The 25,898-nt window shown below is 59.8% G+C and overlaps 2 protein-coding genes across 7 annotated transcripts in view; both read right to left on the bottom strand.

The window, feature by feature from the left end:
• Positions 1-360: 360 nt before the first annotated feature.
• Positions 361-9,869, bottom strand: PRKAG1 (protein kinase AMP-activated non-catalytic subunit gamma 1). Of its 3 annotated transcripts, none has more exons than XR_009115680.1 (12): positions 9,713-9,869; positions 9,556-9,625; positions 7,063-7,166; positions 5,836-6,066; positions 5,019-5,064; positions 4,879-4,933; positions 4,663-4,789; positions 3,582-3,747; positions 3,451-3,488; positions 1,171-1,317; positions 578-1,077; positions 361-495 (listed from the first exon to the last, which is right to left on the bottom strand). XR_009115680.1 is itself a non-coding variant. In XM_058042162.1 (12 exons), the coding sequence occupies exons 1-12, from the start codon at positions 9,716-9,718 to the stop codon at positions 979-981; spliced, it is 999 nt and encodes a 332-aa protein (XP_057898145.1). In that variant the 5' UTR covers positions 9,719-9,866; the 3' UTR covers positions 361-978. The 3 variants fall into 3 exon arrangements, 2 of the variants coding, with proteins under 2 accessions (XP_057898145.1, XP_057898144.1); XM_058042162.1 differs by having other exon boundaries at positions 361-1,077; positions 5,836-5,894; positions 5,985-6,066; positions 9,713-9,866; XM_058042161.1 differs by having other exon boundaries at positions 361-1,077.
• A 1,958-nt stretch (positions 9,870-11,827) lies between these two features.
• Positions 11,828-25,898, bottom strand: part of KMT2D (lysine methyltransferase 2D) — a 32,134-nt gene continuing 18,063 nt past the window's right edge. For 2 of the 4 annotated variants that reach the window (XM_058042073.1, XM_058042076.1), the window contains 20 exons: positions 25,772-25,898; positions 25,590-25,677; positions 25,392-25,458; positions 24,944-25,176; positions 21,014-24,130; positions 20,789-20,932; positions 20,161-20,325; positions 19,929-20,085; positions 19,759-19,840; positions 19,500-19,675; positions 19,023-19,171; positions 18,778-18,913; positions 18,561-18,697; positions 16,591-17,761; positions 15,581-15,717; positions 15,356-15,486; positions 14,957-15,242; positions 14,225-14,298; positions 14,013-14,121; positions 11,828-12,657 (listed from right to left, as the gene is read on the bottom strand). In XM_058042073.1, the coding sequence (XP_057898056.1) occupies positions 12,565-12,657; positions 14,013-14,121; positions 14,225-14,298; positions 14,957-15,242; positions 15,356-15,486; positions 15,581-15,717; positions 16,591-17,761; positions 18,561-18,697; positions 18,778-18,913; positions 19,023-19,171; positions 19,500-19,675; positions 19,759-19,840; positions 19,929-20,085; positions 20,161-20,325; positions 20,789-20,932; positions 21,014-24,130; positions 24,944-25,176; positions 25,392-25,458; positions 25,590-25,677; positions 25,772-25,898 (6,779 nt within the window). In that variant the 3' untranslated portion in view covers positions 11,828-12,564. The remainder of the gene's footprint in view (positions 12,658-14,012; positions 14,122-14,224; positions 14,299-14,956; positions 15,243-15,355; positions 15,487-15,580; positions 15,718-16,590; positions 17,762-18,560; positions 18,698-18,777; positions 18,914-19,022; positions 19,172-19,499; positions 19,676-19,758; positions 19,841-19,928; positions 20,086-20,160; positions 20,326-20,788; positions 20,933-21,013; positions 24,131-24,943; positions 25,177-25,391; positions 25,459-25,589; positions 25,678-25,771) is intronic. The other 2 variants (XM_058042077.1, XM_058042074.1) reach the window with 2 other exon arrangements.

Raw genomic sequence — 25,898 nt, 5'->3', positions numbered from 1 at the left:
CCCGGCTGCCCGAGACCCCCCCAGGGCGCCCCAACATCCAGCTCAGCCCCCTCAAGCTCCCCCAGCCCCTGCCTGACTCCCCCTGCTCACCGCGGTGCCCACCAGAGCGTCCCCATGTCCTGCCGTGTCCCCATGTCCTGCCGGGTCCCCCTGTCCTGCCGGGTCCCTGTCTCTGTCCCATCCCCAATCCCGGCCTTTTAGAAAAGCCACAGGCGTAACAAACAGGGATTTAGGGTCTGGGTGAGCTCAGCAGATTCCCCCTTCCCACACGGGGGGCTCACACCCCCTCCCCACACACCCCCCCCGGTGCCCGGGTCAATGCCCCCCGTGCCCTGCACGGAGCCAGGGTGGTGCCAGGTCTGTGTTTATTCGTGGTTTGTCCTCACACACGAAGCGGTGGCGGGTGTGGGGGCACCTTGGGGACACCCCCGGGGGGCATTGGGGGGTCCCTGGGTCTCACCAAACCCAGGGAGAAGGTGGCAGGTGTGGGGGAACCTTGGGGGGGACCCCCGGAGGGCTTGGGGGGGTCCCTGGGCCGGGTGGGTGTCACCAAATCCAGGGAGAGGGTGGAGGGGACCTGGGGGGAGACCCCCGGGGATTTTTGGGGGTCCCTGGGCCGGGTGGGTGTCACCAAACCCAGGGAGAGGGTGCAGGGTGACAGGGACCAGAGGGCACACAGAACAGCCCTGGCATGGCTAAGGGTGACCCCAAGGGGGGTCAAGGGCTGCCCCCCATCACCCCACACGGCTTTGGGGTGCAGGGCACGGCATGGGGGGGGGGCTCTGGGGTGCCCCCCACCCAGGGAAAGGCAGCAGGGGCTGCCCCAGGGCTGGGGGTTATTGCTGGGTGCTGCTGGTGAGTGGGGGCATCCCCCGGGGGTCCCCACCAGCCCAGGGCGGGGGGCACAGTGATACAGGAGAAGAGATTTTGGGGGGGATTGAGAGGACTGAACCCCCCCTTCCCACCCCAAAAACTGCCTCAAGGTCCCTGGGGCAGCACCAGGGCTTGCAGGATGTCCGAGAGGGAGACGATCCCTTTCACCACATCGCTCTCATCCACCACCACCAGCCGGTGGACCTGGGGAAATGGGGGACACAGCGAGGGGCTGAGGGGGTGCAGGGACCCCCAGTGTCACCCCAGAGACCCCCCCCAGCAGTCTGGGGTTGTTACCTCAGCCTCCACCAGGCGGTTGATGATGGTTTCCAGCGTTTCGTGCTTGTAGCACTTGAGGACGCCCTCGAAGTAGTGGGAGCGGTGCTGCAGCGCCCGCGTCACCGTCACGTCCAGGTTGTTGTAGGTTTTCTCAGCTGCCAGGTTCTGGGGCAGGGACAAAACGTTGGGGACACATTAGGAGACCCCCAACATCCCACTGTGTTCCCCCCCAAAACCCAGGATTTCCCCTCGTTCCACGATTTCCACCCCCCAGCCCAGAATTTTCTCCCCAGCCCAGCATTTCCATCCAGCCCAGGGTTTTACCCCCTAGACCAGGGTTTTACCCCCTAGACCAGGGTTTTCCCCCATTCCAAAATTTCCCCCCATTCCAGAATTTCCCCCCAGCTCAGGATTTTCCATCCAGCCCAGAATTTTTCTCCCCATGCCAGTATTGCCTCCTCCAGCCCAGGATTTTCCCCCCTTTCCCCTCAGCTCAGGATTTTCTTCCCCAACCCAGGATTTTCCCCCATTCCAGGACTTTCCCCCATTCCAGGATTTCCCCCAGCTCAGGATTTTCCCCCCCATTCCAGAATTTCCCCCTACCCAGGATTTTCCCCCCCAACCCAGAATTTCTCCCCATTCCAGGTTTTTCACACCCAGGATTTTCCCCCATTCCAGGATTTCCCCCATTCCAGGATTTTCCCCCATTCCAGGTTTTTCACACCCAGGATTTCCTCCATTCCACGATTTTCCCCCACCCCAGTATTTTCCCCCATTCCAGGATTTGCCCCCCATTCCAGAATTTCCCCCATTCCAGGATTTTCCCCCAACACAGGATTTCCTCCATTCCAGGATTTCCTCCCCCAGCCCAGAATTTCTCCCCATTCCAGGATTCTCTCCCATTCCAGCATTTCCCCCCATTCCAGGATTTCCCCCAGCCCAGGATTTCCTCCATTCCAGGATTTTCCCCTATTCCAGGTTTTTCACACCCAGGATTTTCCCCCCACCCCAGAATTTTATCCCCAACCCAGGATTTTCCCCCCAGCCCAGGATTTCTCCCCATTCCAGGATTTCCCCCCATTCCAGTATTTTCCCCCTACCCAGGATTTTCCCCCCTCAACCCAGAATTTCTCCCCATTCCAGGATTCTCTCCCATTCCAGCATTTCCCCCCATTCCAGGATTTTCACACCCAGGATTTCCCCCCCCCACCCCAGAATTTTATCCCCAACCCAGGATTTTCCCCCAACCCAGAATTTCCTCCATTCCAGGATTTCCCCCCCCAACCCAGAATTTCTCCCCATTCCAGGATCTCTCCCATTCCAGGTTTTTCACACCCAGGATTTCCTCCATTCCACGATTTTCCCCCATTCCAGGATTTCCCCCATTCCACAATTTTCCCCCATTCCAGGATTTCCTCCATTCCACAATTTTCCCCCATTCCAGGATTTCCTCCATTCCACAATTTCCCCCCATTCCAGGATTTTCCCCCATTCCAGGATTTCCCCCATTCCACAATTTTCCCCCATTCCAGGATTTCCTCCATTCCACAATTTTCCCCCATTCCAGGATTTCCCCCATTCCACGATTTTCCCCCATTCCAGGATTTCCCCCATTCCACGATTTTCCCCCATTCCAGGATTTCCTCCATTCCAGGATTTCCTCCATTCCAGCATTTCCCCCAGCCCAGGATTTCCCCCATTCCAGGATTTTCCCCCCAACCCAGAATTTCTCCCCATTCCAGGATTCTCTCCCATTCCAGGTTTTTCACACCAGGATTTCCCCCCATTCCAGGATTTCCCCCATTCCAGGATTTCCCCCAGCCCAGAATTTCCTCCATTCCAGGATTTCCTCCATTCCAGGTTTTTCACACCCAGGATTTCCCCCCAGCCCAGGATTTTCACACCCAGGATTTCCCCCCATTCCAGGATTTTCCCCCCACCCCAGAATTTCCTCCATTCCACGATTTTCCCCCCAACCCAGGATTTTCCCCCATTCCAGGATTTTCCCCCCAACCCAGGATTTCCCTCATTCCAGGTTTTTCACACCCAGGATTTTCCCCCACACCCCAGAATTTCCTCCATTCCAGGATTTCCTCCATTCCACAATTTCCCCCCACCCCAGTATTTTCCCCCATTCCAGGATTTCCTCCATTCCACGATTTTCCCCCATTCCAGGATTTCCTCCATTCCACAATTTCCCCCCCATTCCAGGATTTTCCCCTATTCCAGGTTTTTCACACCCAGGATTTTCCCCCATTCCAGGATTTTCCCCCCATTCCAGAACTTTCCAGCACTCACAATCACATCGAATTTGGAGTAGATATCCACCACACGCCCTGGGGAGGAGGAAGAGCAGCAGCTCAGCCACGCCCGAGGTGCCCAGGAGGGGACACTTGGGGACATCCAGAGCCAGGACAGGCCACCCTCACCTGACTCATCCACCACGGGCAGGGCAGACACTCGGTGCTGCACGAAGATGCCCAGGGCAACGTAGATGGGAGTGCTGGTGCCAACCACGGCGATGTTCCTGTAGGTGCCAATCTGCAGCTCCTCCAGGCTCCGTGCCATGAACTCGGGCTTGGGCACCTCTGAGATCTGAGGGGACAGGGGAGGGGACAGGGCTGAGCTCAGGATTGATGGGGAAAGGACAAAAAAAACGGGGGGCAAAGCATGTGGGGGGTTGTGGCATCTCCAGGGAGGGGTTGGTGAGGTACCAGGGCAGTGCCCACCCGCAGCTGGTGGTACCTGGTGTGCAGGGAGCTGGCACAGCCCAGGTTGGGGGGTTCAGAGTGAAACCCCAAAGGTTCTGGGGCACATTTTGGCATGGCTTAGATGGAGGGGATCAGGGCAGCCCCTGGCACAGCGAGCTGGCACAGCCTGGGCTGGCACCCGGGAATCTCAGGGTAGCATCTAGGCCTGGCACAGCCCAGGATGGGGGTCTCAGGGCAGCCCCTGGCACAGCCTGGGTTGGCACTTTGTACCACCTGGACTGGGAGTCTTAGGGCAGCACCTGGGACTGGCACAGCCCAGGATGGGGGTCTCAGAGCAGCCCCTGGCACAGGGAGCTGGCACAGCCTGGGCTGGCACTTGGTACAGCCTGGACTGGGAGTTTCAGTGTAGCACCTGGGCCTGGCACAGCCTGGGTTGGCAATTTGTACCACCTGAACTGGGGGTCTCAGGGCAGCACCCGAGCCTGGCACAGCCCCTGGCACAGCCCAGGGTGAACATCCTGGGTAATGCCAGAACGGGCACCGGGCACAGCCCAGGCTGGGGGTCCCAGTGTGACCCTGGCACAGGGAGCTGGCACAGCCTGGGCTGGCACTTGGTACAGCCTGGACTGGGAGTCTCAGGGTAGCACCTGGACCTGGCACAGCCCAGCATGGGGGTCCCATTGTGGCCCTGGCACAGGGAGCTGGCACAGCCCAGGCTGGGCGTCCCGGTGTGACCCTGGCACACCCCAAACCGAGGGTGCTGGCCTGATGCCACCCTCGCCAAGGGGCACAGACTCACAAAGAGCTTGAGGAACTTGAGGATGCGTTTGTGGGTGAGGATGTAGAGCGTGTTCCCCGAGCCGGGGTCGATGACGGGCAGCCGGTGGATCTTGTTGCGGATCAGGGAGGAGACGGCGTCAAACAGGCTGTGGGGTGGCAAGGCAGGGGGCATTTGGGGTTTCCCTGGCACTGCCAACACCGGCTGTGCCCCTCTCCGTGCCCTCCCCGGGCCTACCTGGCATTGGGGGAAATGCACACCAGCGGCTTGAAGGAGTCTTGCAGATAAACCTCTGTGGGGAGAGGGGTGGGTGAGGGCATGGAGGGGGCTGGGCACACCCCAAGAAGGGCAGCAGTGATGCCCACCCTCTCTCTCACCTCTCCACGTCTCTATTTTGTGTTCCTCCAGCTCGTAGATCTGCACCTGTGAGGAGGAGGAGGAGGAGGGGGAGGAGGAGGAAGCTCAGATGGCACAGCCAAAACCCCAACCCCAGAGGAAGAGGAGGAGGAGGAGGAAGAGGAGGAGGAGGACGAGGAGGACGAGGACAAGGAGGATGAGGAGGAGGAGGAGGAGGAGGAGGAGGAGGAGGAAGCTCAGATGGCACAGCCAAAACCCCAACCCCAGAGGAGGAGGAGGAGGAGGAGGAAGAGGAGGAGGAGGAGGAGGAGGAGGAGGAGGAGGAGGAGGAGGAGGAGGAGGAGGACGAGGACGAGGAGGAGGACGAGGAGGAGGAAGAGGAGGATGAGGAGGAGGAGGAGGAGGAGGACGAGGAGGAGGAGGACGAGGACGAGGACGAGGAGGAGGAGGAGGAGGAAGAGGAGGAGGAGGAGGACGAGGACGAGGATGAGGACGAGGAGGAGGAGGATGAGGAGGAGGAGGACGAGGAGGAGGACGAGGACGAGGACGAGGACGAGGAGGAGGAGGAAGAGGAGGACGAGGAGGACGAGGAGGAGGAGGAGGAGGAGGAGGAGGAAGAGGAGGAGGAGGACGAGGAGGAGCAGGACGAGGACGAGGAGGATGAGGACGAGGAGGAGGACGAGGAGGATGAGGAGGATGAGGAGGAGGAAGCTCAGATGGCACAGCCAAACCCCAACCCCAGAGGAGGAGGAGGAGGATGAGGAGGAGGAGGAAGCTCAGATGGCACAGCCAAACCCCAACCCCACATCCCCCCTCCCCACAGAGCCCAGCCCTCACCATGGGGGATTTGTAGTAGCGGTGCAGGATGTTGATGAAGTCGGTGATGGTCAGCATTCCTGGGGGGGGGCACGCAGGGTGAGGAGGGTCCTGCCAGCCCCCCAAAATCCCCCAGGGATCAGAGATCCCCCCCAGACCCTTTTGCTCACCCACAAAACTTTGCTTCTTGCTGTCCCACAGCGGGGCCGCCCGCACGCCGTTGGTGACCAGCGCGAAGAACGCTTTCTTCACCTGCGGGCACGGGGGTCAGGGAGCCCCAAAAGTGCCCCCTTGGCCCCAAAAGTGCCCTCACAACCCCAAAAGTGCCCCCTCGGCCCCAAAAGTGCCCTCACAACCACAAAAGTGCCCTCACAGCCCCAAAAGTGCCCCCTCATCCCCAAAAGTGCCCCCTTGGCCCCAAAAGTGCCCTCTCATCCCCAAAAGTGCCCTCACAACCCCAAAAGTGCCCCCCCGACCCCAAAAGTGCCCCCCTGACCCCAAAAGTGCCCTCACAACCCCAAAAGTGCCCTCACAACCCTAAAAGTGCCCTCACAGCCCCAAAAGTGCCCTCACAGCCCCAAAAGTGCCCCCCCAGCCCCAAAAGTGCCCCCCTGACCCCAAAAGTGCCCCCCTGACCCCAACAGTGCCCCCCTGACCCCAAAAGTGCCCTCACAGCCCCAAAAGTGCCCCCCTGACCTCAAAAGTGCCCCCTTGGCCCCAAAAGTGTGCTCACAACCCCAAAGGTGCCCCCTCGTCCTCAAAAGTGCCCCCTTGGCCAAAAAGTGCCCCCTCACAACCCCAAAAGTGCCCCCCCAGCCCCAAAAGTGCCCTCACAACCACAAAAGTGCCCTCACAACCCCAAAGGTGCCCTCACAACCCCAAAAGTGCCCTCAAAACCCCAAAAGTGCCCTCACAACCCCAAAAGTGCCCCCTCATCCTCAAAAGTGCCCTCACAGCCCCAAAAGTGCCCTCACAGCCCCAAAAGTGCCCTCACAACCCCAAAAGTGCCCCCTCATCCTCAAAAGTGCCCTCACAGCCCCAAAAGTGCCCTCACAACCCCAAAAGTGCCCTCACAGCCCCAAAAGTGCCCTCACAACCACAAAAGTGCCCTCACAACCCCAAAAGTGCCCCCTCATCCTCAAAAGTGCCCTCACAACCCCAAAGGTGCCCTCACAACCCCAAAAGTGCCCCCCCCCAGCCCCAAAAGTGCCCCCTTGGCCCCAAAAGTGCCCCCCGGCCCTGGCACACCTGCAGGGATGTGTCGAAGACGACGAGTTTGGAGCTGGTGGGGATGAGGTCGTAGCAGCGATGGGATCTCATGAAGGCGGTGTAGGCACCGCGGTGAGCGTCCCCTGGGGGGGCAGCGTCAGGGGCACCCCGAAACCGGGGCACCCCAATGCCCAGACACCCCGAAACCGGGGCACCCCGAAACCTGGGGCATGCCAATCCCAGACACCCCAAAACCCGGGACATGCCAATCCCAGACACCCCGAAACCGGGGCACCCCAAAACCCGGGACATCCCCAATCTCGGGGCACCCCAATCCCAGACACCCCGAAACCCGGGATACCCCAATTCCAGACACCCCGAAACTGGGGCACCCCAAAACCCAGGGCACCCCGAAACCCGGGACACCCCGAAACCCATGGCACCCCAAAACCCAGACACCCCAAAACCCGGGGCACCCCAATCCCGGGGCACCCCAATCCCAGACACCCCAAAACCCGGGGCACCCCAATTCCAGACACCCCAAAATCCAGGGCACCCCGAAACCGGGGGCACCCCGAAACCCAGGGCACCCCAATCCCAGGGCACCCCGAAACCCAGGGCACCCCAAAACCCGGGGCACCCCAAAACCCGGGATACCCCAATCCCAGACACCCCAAATCCTGTGGCACCCCAAAACCTGGAGAACCCCAAAACCCGGGACATCCCCAATCCAGGGGCACCCCAATCCCAGACACCCCAAAACCTGGAGAATTCCAAAACCCGGGACACCACCAGTGCCAGACACCCCAAATCCTGTGGCACCCCATATCCTGGGGCACCCCAAAACCTGGAGAACCCCCAAACCCGGGACATCCCAAATCTCGGGACACCCCCAGTTCCAGACACCCCAAAACCCAGGGCACCCCGAAACCCAGGGCACCCCGAAACCTGGGGCACCCCAATCCCAGACACCCCAAAATCCGGGACATCCCCAATCCAGGGGCACCCCAATCCCAGACACCCCAAAACCCAGGGCACCCCAAATCCTGGGACACCCCAAAACCCGGGGCACCCCAAAACCCGGGACACCCCAATCCCGGGGCACCCCAATCCCAGACACCCCAAAACCTGGAGAATTCCAAAACCCGGGACATCCCCAGTCCCAGACACCCCAAATCCTGTGGCATCCCCAATCCTGGGACACCCCAAAACCTGGAGAACCCCAAAACCCGGCACATCCCCAATCCCAGATACCCCCAATCCCAGACACCCCAAAGCCCAGGGCACCCCAAAACCCGGGACACCTCAAAATCCTCTGACACCCCAAATCTCGGGACACCCCAAAATCCTCTGACACCCCAAATCTCGGGACACACCAGTACCCAGGATATCCCAAAGCTCAGAACACCCCAAACCCTCCAGTGCCACAAACCCCGTTTCATTTCACTCCCAATTTCGGACACCCAATCCCAGGACACCCTTAACTGCAGTCATGGGGCACCCCAAAACCCACAACACCCAGCTCAGGGCTCCGGGACACCCCAAATCCGGGATATCCCCGGTTATGGGGCACCCCAAATCCTACAATACCCAGCTCAGGGCTCCGGGGTACCCCAAAATCCTCTGACACCTCAAGTCCCGGGACACCCCAAAAACCTCGAATACCCCAAATCCCGTTTCACTCCCACTTCTGGGACACCCAGCTCAGGACTCCGGGACACCCCGAAATCCGGGATATCCCCGGTCATGGGGCACCCCAAATCCCACAACACCCAGCTCAGGGCTCCGGGACACCCCAAATCCGGGATATCCCCGGTCATGGGGCACCCCAAATCCTGGACACCCAGCTCAGGACTCTGGGACACCCCAAATCCGGGATATCCCCGGTCATGGGGCACCCCAAATCCTGGACACCCAGCTCAGGACTCCGGGACACCCCAAATCTGGGATATCCCCGGTTATGGGGCACCCCAAATCCCACAACACCCAGCTCAGGACTCCGGGACACCCCAAATCCGGGATATCCCCGGTCATGGAGCACCCCAAATCCTACAATACCCAGCTTAGGGCTCCGGGACACCCCAAATCCGGGATATCCCCGGTTATGGGGCACCCCAAATCCTACAATACCCAGCTTAGGGCTCCGGGGTACCCCCGACACCGGGATATCCCCGGTTATGGGGCACCCCAAATCCTACAATACCCAGCTTAGGGCTCCGGGGTATCCCCGACACCGGGATACCCCCAGTCACGGAGCACCCCAAATCCCGGACACCCAGCTCCGGGACACCCCAAACTCCGGGATATTCCCGGTGTCCCAATCCCGGACCCCCAGCTCTGGGACACCCCCAGTCACGGAGAACCCCAAATGCCGGACCCCCAGCTCCGGGACACCCCAAACTCCGGGATATCCCCGGTGTCCCAATCCCGGACCCCCAGCTCATGGCTCCCCCAGACCCCCGGACAGGAACGGCCCCCGGGACACCCAAATCACCGCGTCCCCTCCGGTGCCGGGAGCTCCCCCGGTTTCACCTTCCAGCTCCGCCGGGCTCTCGGCGGCCGGGCCCGGGCCGGGGCCGGGGTCAGGCTCGGGGCCGGGATCCTGCGGACAGGCGGGGTCGGTCAGGGTGGCCGCGGTCCCGGTGCCCGACCCCGGTGTCCCCCCCAGCCCCGCTGTCCCCCTCACAACCTCCATGGGTCCCGCTCGGTCCCGAGGCGCCGCTGCCGCCCGGCTCCGGCCCCGCGCTCGCCCGGTCCCCGGGCCCGCTTCCGTCCGGTTCCCGGTCCCGCTTCCGCCCGGTTCCTGTCACGGTTCGTGCCCCGCTTCCGCCCGGTCCCTGTCCCGCTTCCGCCCGGTTCCTGCCCCGCTTCCGTCCGGTCCCCGGTCCCACTTCCGTCCGGTTCGTGCCCCGCTTCCGTCCGGTTCCCGGTCCCGCTTCCGCCCGGTTCCTGTCACGGTTCGTGCCCCGCTTCCGCCCGGTTCCTGTCACGGTCCTTGTCCCGCTTCCGCCCGGTTCCTGCCCCAATTTCCGCTCGGTTCGTGCCCCGCTACCGCCGTTCCCTGAACCACTCGGGCCCCGTTCCTGTTCCCGCCCCGTTGCCATTCCCGGATCCGCTCGGTTGCCGGTTCTGCCCGGTTCCCGGTACCACTCCCGCCCCGTTCCTGGTCCCGGTGCCGCCCACTGGCTCCCGGCCGCCGGGTCGCGGGGATGGTTTTGGGGGGAATTCGGGTCACACCTCTGGGGACCCCCGGGGGTTCGGGGACACGGCGGGACACACCGGGCATGGCCCGGGGCGGTGGGACACACAGACATAGGGTCTCCAGGACACACGGACATGGGGTCCCCAAGGGTGGGGACACACGGACATGGGGTCCCCGGGACAGGACGGGGGTGGGGACACACACGAGGGTCCCCAAGGGTGGGGACACAGCTCGGTGTGACTCAGGGCAAGGTCTCTGATTCTGGGGACAGACACGTGGGGACAGCAAGGACCGAGCAGCACCGAGCTGCCCTCGATGGACCCCGGTGCCACCGCTGTCCCCTCCCAGACCCCCCCCCCCCGAGGGATCAGGCGGCCTCGGCTTCTCACGCGCTTTATTTAAAATAACATCCAGTGGTTCCGGTATTGGTAAAAACGGGATTTCTACACGCCCCGGCCTATGTACAGCTCTGAAAGTTAAATTTCTCGTATATTTTTCTGTTAAAACTTTCTCATCCCCCCCACACTCGCGCTTTTCCTCTGGTATTTTTTTTTTTGTATTTTTTTTTTTTACTTTTTTAAAATTTTCTCTTTTTTAAAGATTTTTACCTTAAACTTTTTTTTTTTTTGTTTCAGATTTTTTTTTTTTTTTTAGATTTTTTTTTTTTTTTTTTTTGCAGCTTTGACGAGTTTGCGGAAGCAGCTTTTCAAAATCGGGCCCCGGCCCCCCCCCCCCCCCCAACACTGCACCGGGGGTGGGGGGTGGGGGGGAGAGGGGGGCACCACCCCCATTCATCAGACCCGACGCCCCCTCCCCATTTTGCAGGAGGAGCAGGGGGGGGGGTCCCTCCCCTTCCTTCCCCGCGCCGTGTTTGTGCGTTAAGAGATCCCGGCGCCCCCCGGGAGTGGGGAGGGGGCGGGCAGAGACCCCCGGGGTGGTGGGTGGGGTTGAGGGGGGGGGGGGGTCGGGGGTGTTAATGCCCACTCGCTGCTTCACTCTCCCCTGCCTGGCAGGAGGTTCCAGAGAGAGAGACCCCCACCCCTCCATCCCCACCCTCACACCTCGGAGATTGGGTTTTTAAAAAAAAACCCTCCCCACACCTTTTTTAATTTTTTTTTTTCTTTTTTTTTTTGCCCCTGCACCCCAAATCTCAGCCCAGCAGAGCACAAAGAGCCCCCCCCTCCCAGCCCCGTCTAGTATATACAATATAAGGTATAAATAGATAAATAACCTTCCCCCCCCCTCCCCAGTGCAGCCCCAGCTGGGAGGGCCAAGGGTGAGCAAGAGGGGGGGGGGGGGCTCCATCCAACCCCTCCCAGCCAAGTGTGGGGAGGAGGGGTCCCCACCCAGCCCCTCCAGCCCCCCCACCAGAGCTGGGGGAGTGGGTTTGACCCCCCCCTCACCCTCTCCCCATCCCCACCTCACACCTTGGCACGTCACACGGCTGGGACCTCCTTAAGGGGGGGGGACAAGGAGGGGGTGTCCCCGTGTCCCCCCTTCAAGGTGTCCTGGAGGAGGGGGACATGAGGAAGCCACATCCTCTGAGGGAGAGGGAAAGACCCCACCCCCCCAAAACTTTGGGAGGCAGGTTGGGATGGAGAGGGGGGGGCTCACATTTAAAAACAACAACAAATAAAAAGAAACAAATCTAACACTTAAAATGAGGTAGGTTTGGGTGCAGAAGCTCCTTGTGTCTGTCGGGGTCTTGGCTGCATCCCGCCGCCGCTCCGGGGTTCTCGTCCACACGCACAAACGAAAACAAAACAAAACAAAACAAAAAAAAAAAAAAAGAGATCAAAAAGGAACCGAAAGCGAGCTCTGGCCGCCACCACGCTGGGCAGGGCAGAGCCCGGATTGTCGAGCTCAAGGAGTCTGTGTTACCTTGGTAATTAGCGAGCAAATATTATTAGTTTCTAAAAAAAAAAAAAAAAAAAAAAAGGACCAAAAAAAAAAAAAAAAGGAAAAACCAATAAAATAAAATAAAATAAAATAATCGTTATATCCAGACCGGCTCCGCACAATCGCTCCGGCCACGCTGGGCCCGGCGCTGTTTCCCCATCCGTGGCTCTCCCGTGAGGGAGGCAGGCAGGGGGTGGTGGTGAAGGGGGCGTTTCTGAGCCCCCCCACTCCTTTATTTCCTCCTCGCAGGACGAAGCAAAGAAAACCCTGAGTTGCCAGTTCATCTGTCTGTCCGTCCGTCCCGCTCGGGCAGGGCCGGCAGCGCTGCAGCCGCCGCTCTCCCTCCGTGCCCGGCCGCCCCTGGCACCTCCTGCAGCCCTGGGGGGCTCGGCCAGGTCTCTGGGGCGGGGGTGGCAGCCCCCAGCCCCCTTTTTTCCCAGTTAGTTCATCCACTTCCTGCAATTCCAAGCTCCACAGTGGCAGGGGATCTTGTGCTGATCGTCCTCGAAGTCGAACTGGTAGTCGTAGGTGAGCTGGGAAGGAGAGGGGAGTCAGCCAAAGCACAGAGCTCAGCCCTGCCACGTCCAGCCCCCCTCCCTGGGTCCCCTGAGGCAGATATCTTTCATGAAAAAAATCTTTTCTTTAAGATTTTTTCCTCCTGAGAAGCTGAGAAGCCTCAGGAACAAAATGTAAACGACAGACAGAACAAGAGGACACAGTCTCAAGCTGCACAAGGGAGATACGGGCTAGAATTAAGGGAGGAAGTTCTTCGCAGAAAGAGTGATGAAATACTGGAATCATCTACCCAGGGAGGTGGTGGAGTCACCATCCCTCGATGTGTTTAAAAAAGACTGGATGTGGCACTTGATGCCATGATCTAGCTGAGGTGTTAGAACATGGGTTTGATTCGATGATCTTAAAGGTCTCTTCCAACCTAGAAATTCTGTGATTCTGTAAACATCGATTATCTGCTGTGGAATGCAACAGGTGGATCTGTGATTGGCCCACCGTTGGTTGTTTTTAATTAATGGCCAATCACAGTGAGCTGGCTCGGACAGAGAGCCGAGCCACAAACCTTTGTTATCACTCTTTGCTTTTTTATTCTTAGGCAGCCTTCGGATGAAACCCTTTCTTCTATTCTTTTAGTATAGTTTTAATGTAATATATATGATAAAAAAAATAATAAATCTTTTAGTATAGTTCTAATGTAATATATATGATAAAATAATATACTATTCTTTTAGTATAGTTCTAATGTAATATACATGATAAAATAATATACTATTCTTTTAGTATAGTTCTAATGTAATATTATATATGATAAAATAATATCCTATTCTTTTAGTATAGTTCTAATGTAATATATATGATAAAATAATATACTATTCTTTTAGTATAGTTCTAATGAAATATATATGATAAAATAATATACTATTCTTTTAGTATAGTTCTAATGAAATATATATGATAAAATAATATACTATTCTTTTAGTATAGTTCTAATGCAATATATATGATAAAATAATATCCTATTCTTTTAGTATAGTTCTAATGAAATATATATAATAAAATAACATACTATTCTTTTAGTATAGTTCTAATGTAATATATATGATAAAATAATATCCTATTCTTTTAGTATAGTTCTAATGAAATATATATGATAAAATAATATACTATTCTTTTAGTATAGTTCTAATGAAATATATATGATAAAATAATATACTATTCTTTTAGTATAGTTCTAATGTAATATATATGATAAAATAATAAATAATAAAAATCAAGCCTTCTGAAACATGGAGTCAGATCCTCATCTCTTCCCTCATCCAAGCACCCCTGTGAACACCATCACAGTCCCCCGGGACCCCCTGAGCCCCTCACTGACCTCCTCCCCCTTGGGGATGCGCCGGCTGGAGATGATGATGATCTTGTCCTCCTTGTCGAAGGTCACGACTTCGGCCACGCAGTTCGGGGCACACGAGTGGTTGATGTACCTGGGGGATGATCGTGGTCAGCACCAAGCCAGGGGCAGGACAGACGGACGTCGTGGCTCCCTCTGGGGGTATCCCAGCACCCCAAAGCCCCCCCTGTGCTCACCTGGCCGGGCCCCCCGTCAGCGTGGCGTCAATGACGTGCTCGTTGTTGATGCGGAACATGTAAATGCCGCGGTTCTGCCGTGGAGGAGAAGAGGGGGTTCAGGGGTGCACTGAGGTCCCCACATCCCACCTGAGTTGATTTCCACCATCCCGTGTTCCACTGGAGACCCTCAAATTCCATATGAGTTCTCCACATCCCCCCCGAGTCGCTCCATGTCCTACCAGAGCTCCCAAAATCTCACCTCAGACCCTACCAGAACCCTTGATAACCCTCTCAAGTCCCTCCATGTCCTGAGTGGCCACATGTCCTGCCAGAGCCTTCAACATCCCCCCCAAATTCACTCTCATCCCACCTGAGCCCCAACATCCCATTTGACTCCTCACATGTCCTTCTCCATGTTCCACCAGAGCCCACATCTCACCCAAGTCCTCTCACATCCCATCTGACTCCTCCCATGTCCTCAGAGTCCCTCCATGTTCCACCAGAGCCTCCAACATCCCACCCACCTCCACCCACATCCCCCCTGAGCCCCCAACCACCCATCTAACTCCTCCCATGTCCTTCTCAAAGTCCCTCCATGTTCCACCAGAGGGCACAATGTCCCACCCAAGTCCATTCTCATCCCACCCAAGCCCCCAACATCCCATCTGACTCCTCCCATGTTCCACCAGAGCCCACAAAGTCCCACCCAAGTCACTCCACATCTCACCCAAGCCCCCAGCACAGCCCCACCTGCTCCTCATAGATCTTCTCCCGCCTGTTGGCCACCTCGTTGCGGATGATGGTGCCGATGTACTCGATGACCATCGTGTGCTTCTCGATGTCCTTGGCCGCGTAGAGCCCCAGCCCCTGGATGCGGGACCGCGCCAGGTACACGTTGTTCTTCCACTCCGTCTTCAGGCGCCGGTACTGGGAGGACTTGGAGTGCACAAACTGTTTGCTGTAGGGCGTGTTGGTCTCGCCCGTGAACGTGCTCTGGTAGGCCTTGGACATGCTTGTGCTGTTCAGGGTGTGGGGCCTTTGAGGAGAGGGGCATGAGAAGGGTTAGAGATGAGAGATCCCAGCTCTGTTGGTGGTTCCCAGCTTTCCTGGTGGATCCCAGCTCTCCCAGTGAATTCCAGCCTCACTTACCGCTTGTAGTGGGTGAGGATCTTGGGCTCGGAGCGGGCGCAGCCGGTGGGATTGATCATCAAGGGCAGCTCCATCAAAGGATGGCGCCCATAGCGGAACAGGTAATTCTGGCAGCTCTCCACACCCGGCAGCTGCAGAGGGGGACATGGAGAAGGGGTCAAGAGGCAGCAGCAGGATGGACCCCCAGTGTGGAGGAGAGAGCTCCACGCCCGCCCCGGGACCCACCGACTCGGCGATGCGCAGCACCGCGTGCACCGTGAGGCCGAAGAGCTCCTCGCCCTTCAGGTACTCGGGGAAGAGTCGCAGCATGTCGGCCTCCTTCCTCATCATCGCCACTGGCTCGATGATCCGGTTCCACACAGCTGCCAAGGGAAGGGAGAGCCACAGAATTAATGAGGCTGGAGAAGATCTCCAAGATCATCGAGTCCAAGTGACCAATCACCACCAGAGCAAAGCACTCAGGGAAGGGGGAACCACAGAACTAATGAGGCTGGGAAAGATCTCCAAGATCATCGAGTGACCAATCACCACCAGAGCAAAGCACTCAGGGAAGGGAGAACCACAGAATTAATGAGGCTGGAAAAGATCTCCAAGATCATCGAGTGACCAATCACCACCTCATCACCAGAGCAGAGCACTCAGGGAAGGGAGAACCACAGAATTAATTAAGCTGGAAAAGATCTCCAAATCATTGAGTCCAAGTGACCAATCACCACATTGTCACCAGAGCAAAGTACTCAGGGAAGGGGGAACCACAGAATTAATGAGGCTGGAAAAGATCTCCAAGATCATCGAGTCCAAGTGACCAATCACCACATTATCACCAGAGCAAAGTACTCAGGGAATGGAGAACCACAGAATTAATTAAGCTGGAAAAGATCTCCAAATCATTGAGTCCAAGTGACCAATCACCACACTGTCACCAGAGCAAAGCACTCAGGGAAGGGGGAACCACAAAATTAATGAGGCTGGGAAAGATCTCCAAGATCATCGAGTCCAAGTGACCAATCACCACCAGAGCAAAGCACTCAGGGAAGGGAGAACCACAGAATCAATGAGGCTGGAAAAGATCTCCAAGATCATCGAGTGACCAATCACCACGCTGTCACCAGAGCAAAGCACAGAGTGCCACAGGTTGAATACGGGCACCTCAAGCCATTTCCCACCACCCCATCCTCTGGTGCAGCTCAGTCACCGGCACAAAGGTTGGACACTGGCACATCCCAACTCCTTACCTTGTGGCGAGGAGTCAGAGAAGACAAGATCCTCCAAGCCCTGCTCGATGACCTGCACGACGAACTCGGGGCGCCCGTTGTTCTCGCAGATGGTGCAGCGGTAGCAGCAGCGGCGGTTGTTGGTCCGCAGGCTCCAGTAGATGCGCGTGGCCTCGTAGCCCACGGGGTAGAGCGCCGTGACGCTGTGGAAATCGGCCATCTGGTGGGGCAGCAGCTGCCCGATGGCGTGGAAGACCAAGCCGCCCACGCGGAACATGTGGAGCCGCTCGCCGCGCTGGATGATGCTGGCGATCTGCTTCACCTCGTCCCGCTCGATGTAGACGCGGCGGAACACGGTGAAGCTGCTGAGCTCCTGCTCGCAGGGCCCCTTCAGCTTGTGCAGGGGACACAGCATGGTCTTGTCCTTGAAGAACATGCACTTGGCGCGGATGGCGCAGGCGAAGTGGTACACGCTGGGGCAGCGGATGCGGTTGCAGCTGTTGGTGGCGCCGGTTTTCTGGCACAGGGAGCACTTGGTGAGCAGCCCGCGGTGCAGAGCCACCTCCACGTTGATCAGGGCCCCTCCCTGAGTCTCGTACACCTCCGTGGACCACAGGGCGCAGTTCAGGTGGACCCAGAGGTCGAGGTCAAGGTTGAGCAGGCGGGCCGGCCCGTCCGTGGCGCCGTCGCCCTCCTCGTGACAGAAGCAGCACTTGCGCATGTCCTGCGGCACCTTCTCGGGGCGCAGCGTGGTGCCCAGCTTGTCGATGAACTCGGCGATCTCCTTGTCCCCGTCGCGCTTGGCTCCCCCTTTCTGGATGGTGACGAGGAAGCGCAGCCGTTTCCAGCGCACCCCCTTCCACTTCTTCAGCCGCGGCCTCGCCTCGTCCCCGTCCTCCAGAGGCCGCGAGCGCGGCTTGAAACGGGGAGGGGAGTGGACGGCCGTGGCCCCTTCCTCCTGGGGGGCTGGCGAGGGGGCCGGTGGCAGTGGTGACAACGGGGCTGGGGCTGCCTCGTGGGACGCCTCGGGGTCGGGGACCCTGGTGGGCTCAGCGGGGCTGGATGGGGAGGGGACAGAGGGGGACAGCGGGGGCGAGGGTTCCTGGGGCAGGACAGAGAGCTGCCGCACGTCCAGGTTGGAGACATTGTTGACGTAGCAGTGGTGAAGGGTCTTCTCAGGAGCAGGGCTCTCCTGTGATGTGGAGAGGGGGAGCATGGGTCAGAGAGTTGCAGGGATGGAGACCCCCAACCTCCCTGAACATTGCAGGGATGGAGACCCCCAACCTCCCTGAGCATTGTAGGCATGGAGACCCCTAACCTCCCTGAACATTGCAGGGATGGAGACCCTCAACCTCCCTGAACATTGCAGGGATGGAGACCCTCAACCTCCCTGAACATTGCAGGGATGGAGACCCCCAACCTCCCTGAACATTGCAGGGATGGAGACCCCCAACCTCCCTGAACATTGCAGGGATGGAGACCCCCAACCTCCCTGAACATTGCAGGGATGGAGACCCCCAACCTCCCTGAACATTGTAGGCATGGAGACCCCCAACCTCCCTGAACATTGCAGGGATGGAGACCCCCAACCTCCCTGAACATTGCAGGGATGGAGACCCCCAACCTCTCTGAACACTGGAGGTATGGAGACCCCCAACCTCCCTGAACATTGTAGGCATGGAGACTCCTAACCTCCCTGAACATTGCAGGGATGGAGACTCCCAACCTCTCTGAACACTGCAGGGAGGGGTCCCAGACCCTACAGTGTCCCACATGCCCCCAATACTGCAAGGACCTCCCGGACTCCTTTCTGGGAGCACCAGCTCATGGCCACCTGGCGCCCCAGGAAACTCCCGGCAATCATGGAGTGACCTACAGGGACCACCATGCACCTCTACCAAAGAGTCCCTGCTCCTGTAGCCTGCCACAGCCCCATGGGTACCCCCAAAACCCCTCTCCCAGCTCTGTGGGGACCCCTGCACGCCACTGACCTGTCTGAGCAGCGTCAGGAGGTCCAGCTCGCCCTTGAGGCTGTACCCTGGCAGCACGGCATCAAACTGCTTCAGCCACTCCGAGCTGCTGTCCGGAACCTTCCCAGCCAGAGCCTTCTCCTTCCCTCCGAGCATTCCTGCGAGAGGGATGGACTGCCCATCATGGGGGTCCCAGCCTGGGGACACGGGGGGCCGTGGGCACAAGGGGAACACTCACCGGCCATATCAGTCTCCACTTTCTTGGCCTCCACCACAGCTGCTCGCACAGGGCCATCGGGGAACAGCACCTCGTACGAGCTGGGGATCTTCATGCTCAGCAGCTCAGCCATGGCCACCATCACCCCATTGAGGTTCTAGGTGAGAGGAAGGTAGGATGGGTACGGGGTGACACAGGTGTCACTGCGTTAGGTCACTGGTGGGACCCCAAAGGTCTGTGAATCCCCCAATCCCCTCCTCACTCACCTTGGCAGCTGCTGCAGACACCGTCAGCATGACGGACACCTCGCTGCTCTTGCCCTTCTCCCATGGGGCTCCAGGGCCTGCTGCCCCCACCTTGCCTGGAGGAGCCCCAAAGGGCTCTGCAACCTCATAGGGTTTTGTGTCGGGGAACACTGGTGTGGGGAGAGGGGGGTCAGAGCCGTGGGGAGCAGAGCCAAGGTGAGAACTGTGCAGACCAACAGCCACCCATGAGCTGCCCCAGATCCCTCAGGGAATCCACCACCCTGCAAATCCTTTTCCCTCACATCCCACACTTCCCAAGGACCCTTCCCCTAGCTCCCTTAATCCCCTCCTAGACCAGGAACTCTGTCCTGCCCCACCCATATCCCTTCTCCAAACCCCCTCCTTGCGCTGCGCATCCCACAAACTCCCTCCTGCCCAGTCCATACGGACCACAGACCCCTCCTGCCCTGACCCACACACCCCTGCAGCCCACCCCACCTGGGATGCTGGCCCGGGGGATGATGGGGATGATGGGGGACAGCACACGCTCCTCCAGCTCTGGCTTGGCCTCGCTGAGCAGGGGGAAGCGGAGCAGCTCCTCGCCCAGGACACTCTCGGGGGACGAAGCAGGGACGATGCTGTCGGGGGAGTCGCTCTCGTCGTCGCTCTCCATCCTGTGGGGAGGGAGGTGTCAGGGGCCACAGGGCCTGGTGTCACCCATGGAGGGGCTGATGGCACTTGTGGTGAGGTCTCTCACCTGACGTCCTCGGTCTGGTTGTGTGGAGGGGTGGGCAGCGCTGCCAGCAGGTCCAGGCTCTTCACCTCCACAGCTGGTGCATCTGCAGAGAAGAGCTGGGTGTCACCAGGGGGAGTGACAGGTGGGCAGCAGCACGGATTCTGTGCCACCCCTGTGCCAGCCAGGCTCACCTTTCTGGCCGTGGGGCTCACGGGCTGGGTCGGCGTCCTTGGGCTGCTCCCCCAGCTCTTCAGGGGCCGTGACACCGTTCACCATCTTCTGCTGCACGGAGGGAGGGGGTGTGGGGGGCAGCGAGGAGGGTGGCGTGGGTGGGTTGCTGAGGTTGTTCTGGGGGGAGACGGTGGGGTGAGAACAGCAGGATGGTCCAGGACCCCCAGAAAAGGGGGACAACCCCCCTCTCACCTTGGTGAGCAGCTGGGAGTAGTAGTCAGGGACGCTGTCCAGCACAGCGCTGCCGAAGGCGCCCCTCAGCTGGCTCTTCCCGTTGATGGGGCTGCTGCCAAAGGGCGCGAAGAGGCTGAAGTTGGCCATGATGGTTGGCTCAGTCAGGGGCAGCAGCGACAGCTCCTGGGGACAAAGTGGTGAGGGGGGAGAGAAGGGCAAAGGAAGCCTTCTGCCACACCCTGGCCCACAGCTGTCACAGACATCTTTAATGAAAAATCATTTCCTTAGGATTTTTCCTCCTGAGAAGCTGAGAGGCCTCAAGGACAAAATGTAAACGTTGATTATCTGCTGCTGTAGAATGCAACAGGTAGATCTGCGATTAGGCCATGTTAAATGTTTGTGATTAATGGCCAATCACAGCCCAGCTGCCTCAGACAGAGCCTGAGCCACAAACTTTTGTTATCATTCTTTGCTATTCTATTCTTAGCTAGCCTTCTGATGAAACCTTTTCTTCTATTCTTTTAGTATAGCTTTAATGTAATATATATCATAAAATAATAAACCAATCCTTCTAAAACATGGAGTCAGATCCTCATCTCTTCTCCAGTCCAAGAACCCCTGTGAACACGGTCACACATGGCCATACCTGCTTCAGCTGCTTCATGAGGGCCTCGCCAGGACGCAGCCCCTCATCCTTGCGCAGCTTCTTGCGGGACGCCGGCATCCGCTCGTTGCCTTTCTGTACCCGCTTAGGCTTGGTGGGCGCTGGCTTCCTGGCAATGGAGGGGTCCTGAGGAGGAAAAAGAGGGCATGAGCAGTGCCAGCACAGCCCCTCACCCATCCGACCCCCAGCCCAGCCTCTGCTGCTCACCTCCCGGCCCAGCAGCAGCGACTGTGGCCGTGGCTCTGTCCCAGCGCTCCGGTTCTCCACGTGCCCGTTGAGCTCGCCTGGGCTCTGAGCTGAGAGCTGCACGTTCTTGGCCCGCAGCAACTTCTGCAGCAGCAGGTGCCCGGCCTCAGAGCGCCCACCCTGGGCCAGCAGGCTGTTGGCTTGGCTGTCCCCAGGGTCCCCATTGGCCTCTGGTTTTGCTGTCTCATCTCCATCCACCTCACACTGTGCCGCTGCCGCCGCCTCTTCCTTGGGCTCCTGCTTCACCAACACCTGGGGGGCTTCACCTGCTGCAGGAGCCCCCTCTGGCACAGCCCCATTGATGCGGGTCTCAGCAGGGTCAGCTGGGTCCGCCCCAGGTGCCTCGGCGTCCCAGGGGCCGTGTGCTGGGTCAGGGAGGGCCCCGCTTGGCGTGGGAGCCAGCCCTGGCTCCGTGGGTGCTGCAGGGCTGGGGGCCAAGGCCGGGACCCCCGGTGATGTCTTCTTTGGCTCTTGGGGGCTCTGCTCAGGGCTGGCCAGGTGCTGGGGGGCACAGCCCAGGGGTGAGGGGGCTGGTGGCGTGGGGAGGCGGATGAGACCGGGCTGGGGGCCACGGGCAGCCAGAGCTGCCTGAACCAGCTCAGCCAGGGGCTGCTGGGGAGGCTGCCCTGGCAGTGCCCGCCCCGCCTCGCTGGCAGAGCCGCTCTGTGCCTCTGCTGGAGCATCTGCCCGGGGCTGGAAAAGGGACCCCATGGGACGAGGAGGCTGGCGGGTAGCCTGCAAGCTGTAATCCGGGGCCTGCCCGGGGAAGGGGCCGGGGGTCCGTAGTGCCTGGTTCTGCTGCAGCAGGCTCTGCTGGTGCCGCTGCACCAGGAGGGCCTGGAGCTGCTGCTGCTGCTGCGGCGTCAGGTGCCGCAGCTGCGGGTTCTTGGCCAGGACACCCTGGAGCTGTGCCCGGATCTGCCCCATCACCGGCCCTGCCACCTGCCCCAGGAGACCTGGGGGGAGAGTGGCAGTGCCCGACGCTGGCCCTACTTTGTGCTGAACGGGGCTCTGGAGCCGTGGCGGCTGTGGCTGCCCTGGCAGGGCCCCTGCCACCCCCTTGCCGGGCTGCTCTGGGGGCCGCGGTGCCGGCACCATGGCCTGTGCTGGGCCTGTCCCACAGCCCAGGGCTTGCTCTGCCACCTCAGCCGTGTCCTCGTGCTGCTGGGACAGCTCGGGGTGGACAGCCCCAGGGCTCTGCAGCGATGGGGCCAGCAGGGCACCTGGCTGCCCGGGGGCTGCCCGCATAACACCCGGCTGTGGGGAGCTCAAGAGGAGCTGCTGGCTCTGCCCTAGCTCAGCCTGATGCTTGGGGGCCTGGGGCTCCCCCAGCCCCGGGGGGTTCAGGGCTCCCTGCTGCTCCCCGTGCAGCTGCCCCCCGCTCTCACCGCCCTCAGCGTGCAGGGCGCTGCCGTCCATGCCCGCGGGCTGCTCCTTGGCAGCCAGGACCGCTGGGGCCAGCTGCATTCCCTGACTCAGGTGCAGCACAGAGGGGGCCTGGCCCCCGGCCCCGTGCTGCGGAAAGTGCTGCATGGAGGAGGGCTGCCCCTGGCCCAGCCCCAGGAGAGCCGGCTGGGCAGCCGCTGCTGAGTTCTGCTGCTGCTGCTGCTGCTGCTGTGGAGCCAGCAGTGCCCGAGACTGCCCCAGCTGCTGGGATAGCACGAGCCGGTGGCTCAGCATCCCCGGAGTCTGCGGGGTCAGCTGGGGCGAGCCCAGCACCCGCTGCTGGTGGGGGGCCAGGACGACCTGGCGCTGGGCTGGGGGGTGGCCCAGCACGCCAGGCTGGTGCTGCAGCCCTGGCCCATGGCCCAGCACGCCTGGCTGCTGCTGGGGTGAGAGCTGCTGCACCAGGAGGCTCTGCTGGCTGCCCAACAGCCCCGGCTGCTTCGGCACCATGGGCTGAGCCCCTGCGCCGGGCTGTGGGGCTGGGGGCTGCTGCTGCTGCTGGCCCAGCAGGCCAGGCTGGCCCGGCACGGCTGTTGGCTGCACTGGGGCCTGGCCCAGCACACCTGGCTGCTGCATGGATGCCTGGCCCATCATGCCTGGCTGCTGCAGCGAGGTCTGGGCCAGCACGCCTGCCTGTTGCATTGAAGTTTGTCCCATCACACCTGATTGCTGCATGGACGTCTGTGCCATGATGCTCTGTGGCTGCATCGAGCTCTGTCCTATCAAACCTGGCTGTTGCATGGACGCCTGTGCCATCACACCCTGTTGCTGCATCGATGTCTGTCCCATCACACCAGGCTGCTGCATGGACGCCTGTGCCATCACACCTGGCTGCTGCAGCGACGCCTGTCCCATCACACCTGGCTGCTGCATGGAGCTTTGACCCATCACGCCCTGCTGCTGCATCGACGCTTGTGCCATGACACCTGATGGCTGCAGCGACGTCTGTCCCATCACACCTGATTGCTGCATGGCTGCCTGTCCCATCACACCTGATTGCTGCATGGCTGCCTGTCCCATCACACCCGGCTGCTGCATTGATGCTTGTCCCATCACGCCCTGCTGCTGCATGGCCGCCTGTCCCATCACGCCCGGCTGCTGCAGCGACACCTGTCCCATCACACCCGGCTGTTGCACCGACGCCTGTCCCATCACACCTGCCTGCTGCTGCAGTGACACCTGGCCCAGCATGTTCTGCTGCTGCAGTTTCTGTGCCAGCTGCATCCTCTGCAGCTGCCGCTCCTGCATCAGCCGGCTGTCGGCCGCCAGCCCGCGCAGCGCCGGGTTCCCGCTGAAAAACGCGCCAGAGGATCCAGGCCCGGGGGCATTCCCTACAGGCTGCTGCCCCATGAAGGACAGACCCTGCTGCACGGCCATGGACACGCCGCCCTGGGGCAGGCGCAGCCCCCCAGGCTGCCCTGGCTGCTGCCCCAGGCCCTGTGCTCCCACCAGGGCTCCCCCGGGCTGCTGCACTCCGTGTGCTGACAGGAGCTGTCCTGGGAGCTTGGACATGAGGCGAGGGCTCTGCGAGGGGCTCAGGGCCATCACTGCTGAGGCCTGGTGCTGGTGCTGCTGCTGCTTGTTGCGGTATTCGGCCATGAGGTTGGTGTGTTCCTTCTGCTGCTTTCGCACCTGGTGGGGATGGCAGGGTGTCAGTGCCAGGAATGGCATGGAATTAGTGCCAAGGGCAGGGAAACAACACAGCCTTAGCAGTGGGGATGGTGGGGCATCAGCAGCAGGAATGGCACAGATTTAACGCCCAGGATAGGGGAGCAATAGCATCAGGAATGGCACAAAAACAGTGCTAGGAATGGCACACCACGACCACCACCAGAAATGGCACAGCTTTACTGCCAGGGATAGTGGGGCATCAGCAGCAGGAATGGCACAGGTTAAATGCTGGGGACAGTGGGGCATCAGTGCTGGGAATGGCACAGGATAAATGCTGGGGACAGTGGGGCAACAGTGCTGGGAATGGCACAGGATAAATGCTGGGGACAGTGGGGCATCAGCACCAGGAATGGCACAGGATAAACGCTGGGGACAGTGGGGCATCAGTGCTGGGAATGGCACAGGATAAATGCTGGGGACAGCGGGGCATCAGTGCTGCAGACAGTGGGGCATTAGTGCTGGGAATGGCAGTTCATTAGTGCCAGAACAGCAGGGCATTAGCCCCAGGAATAGTAGGACATCAATGCCAGGAATGGCAGAGTGTCAGTTCCAGGAACAGCAGGGAATTAATACCAGGACTGGCACAGCATCAGTGCTGGGGACAGCAGGGCAGTAGAGCCAGAAATGGCACACTGACTCTGAGGACATCACTCAGTTTGCACTGGGGATGGCACAGTGCTAAAGTTGGGAATAACAAGGTTGGCACTGGGAACAGTGGGACATCCCATTTGCACCAGGGACAAGGTGCCCATCCACATGCACCCAGGGTCCTACCTGGTCCAGCTGCTTCTGGATTTTGCTCTGCTGCTCTGTCACCAGCTTCAGCTTCTCAGCATCGGCCTCGGGGAACTCCCTGCCGGCTTTCTTGGCCGTGCGCTGCTTGGCACAGAGCGCCTTGCGGGACTTGCGGTGCGCCCCGATCTGCTCCTCCAGCACCTTCAGCTGCATCTGCAGCAGCTGCTGCGTGTGGAACAGCCACTCCTCGTACTGGCGCTGGTCAGCCTCGTCTGTGGGATGGGGACAGGGCTCAGATCAGTGGGGACCCCGGGTAAGCAGAGACGCTGGGTCAGTGGGGACCCCGGGTAAGCAGAGACGCTGGGTCAGTGGGGACCCCGGGTAAGCAGAGACCCCGAGTGAGTGGGGACCCCCAGGTCAGTGGAGACCCCAGCCCCAGGGCAGGGTGAGCCCTGTCCCACACCAGCCCTGCCGTGTCAGTACTCACTGATGACGCCCTGTGCAAAGGTGGGTGGGTTGGGGCGAGCCTGGGTCGGGTCTGTGCCACTCCGCTCCTGCAAGAAAAGGGAGTGTTTGGATGCTGTGGATTTCTGCCCTCTCCCCACAGACTCCATGCCCTCAGAGAGATACAAAACCAACAGTTCTGGCCTGCCAGCCCCAAGAGACACCTGTAGAGCCCACTCACCTGGCCAGTCCCTGCCAATAAGTGGTTCTGCATCTCAGAGACAGCCGGGCCCCCCGAGAGCCGCTGGGCCAGCAGGGAAACCTGTTGCCTTTGGGGGGACACACACAGAGATGAGCTGTGAGCCAGAGCCAAAGCAACCTGTCTGCCCCACCCTGTGCCCCCCAGATCCCCTTGTCTGTTACCTGTTCATGCCTGGGGCCACCCCAATGCTGCCCTGAGCCATCACCTTCTTGATGCCCTTCAGTGCCACCATCTTGGCCTTGGCAATGGGGTCCATGATGTCCTCAGCCGCAAACTTGTCCAGGTCTG

The sequence above is a fragment of the Melospiza georgiana genome, chromosome 29 (assembly GCF_028018845.1).
Source record: "Melospiza georgiana isolate bMelGeo1 chromosome 29, bMelGeo1.pri, whole genome shotgun sequence".
Taxonomy (NCBI): domain Eukaryota; kingdom Metazoa; phylum Chordata; class Aves; order Passeriformes; family Passerellidae; genus Melospiza; species Melospiza georgiana.
The sequence above is the reverse complement of the archived record's forward strand: the minus strand, read 5'-3'. Positions and strand labels throughout refer to the sequence as shown.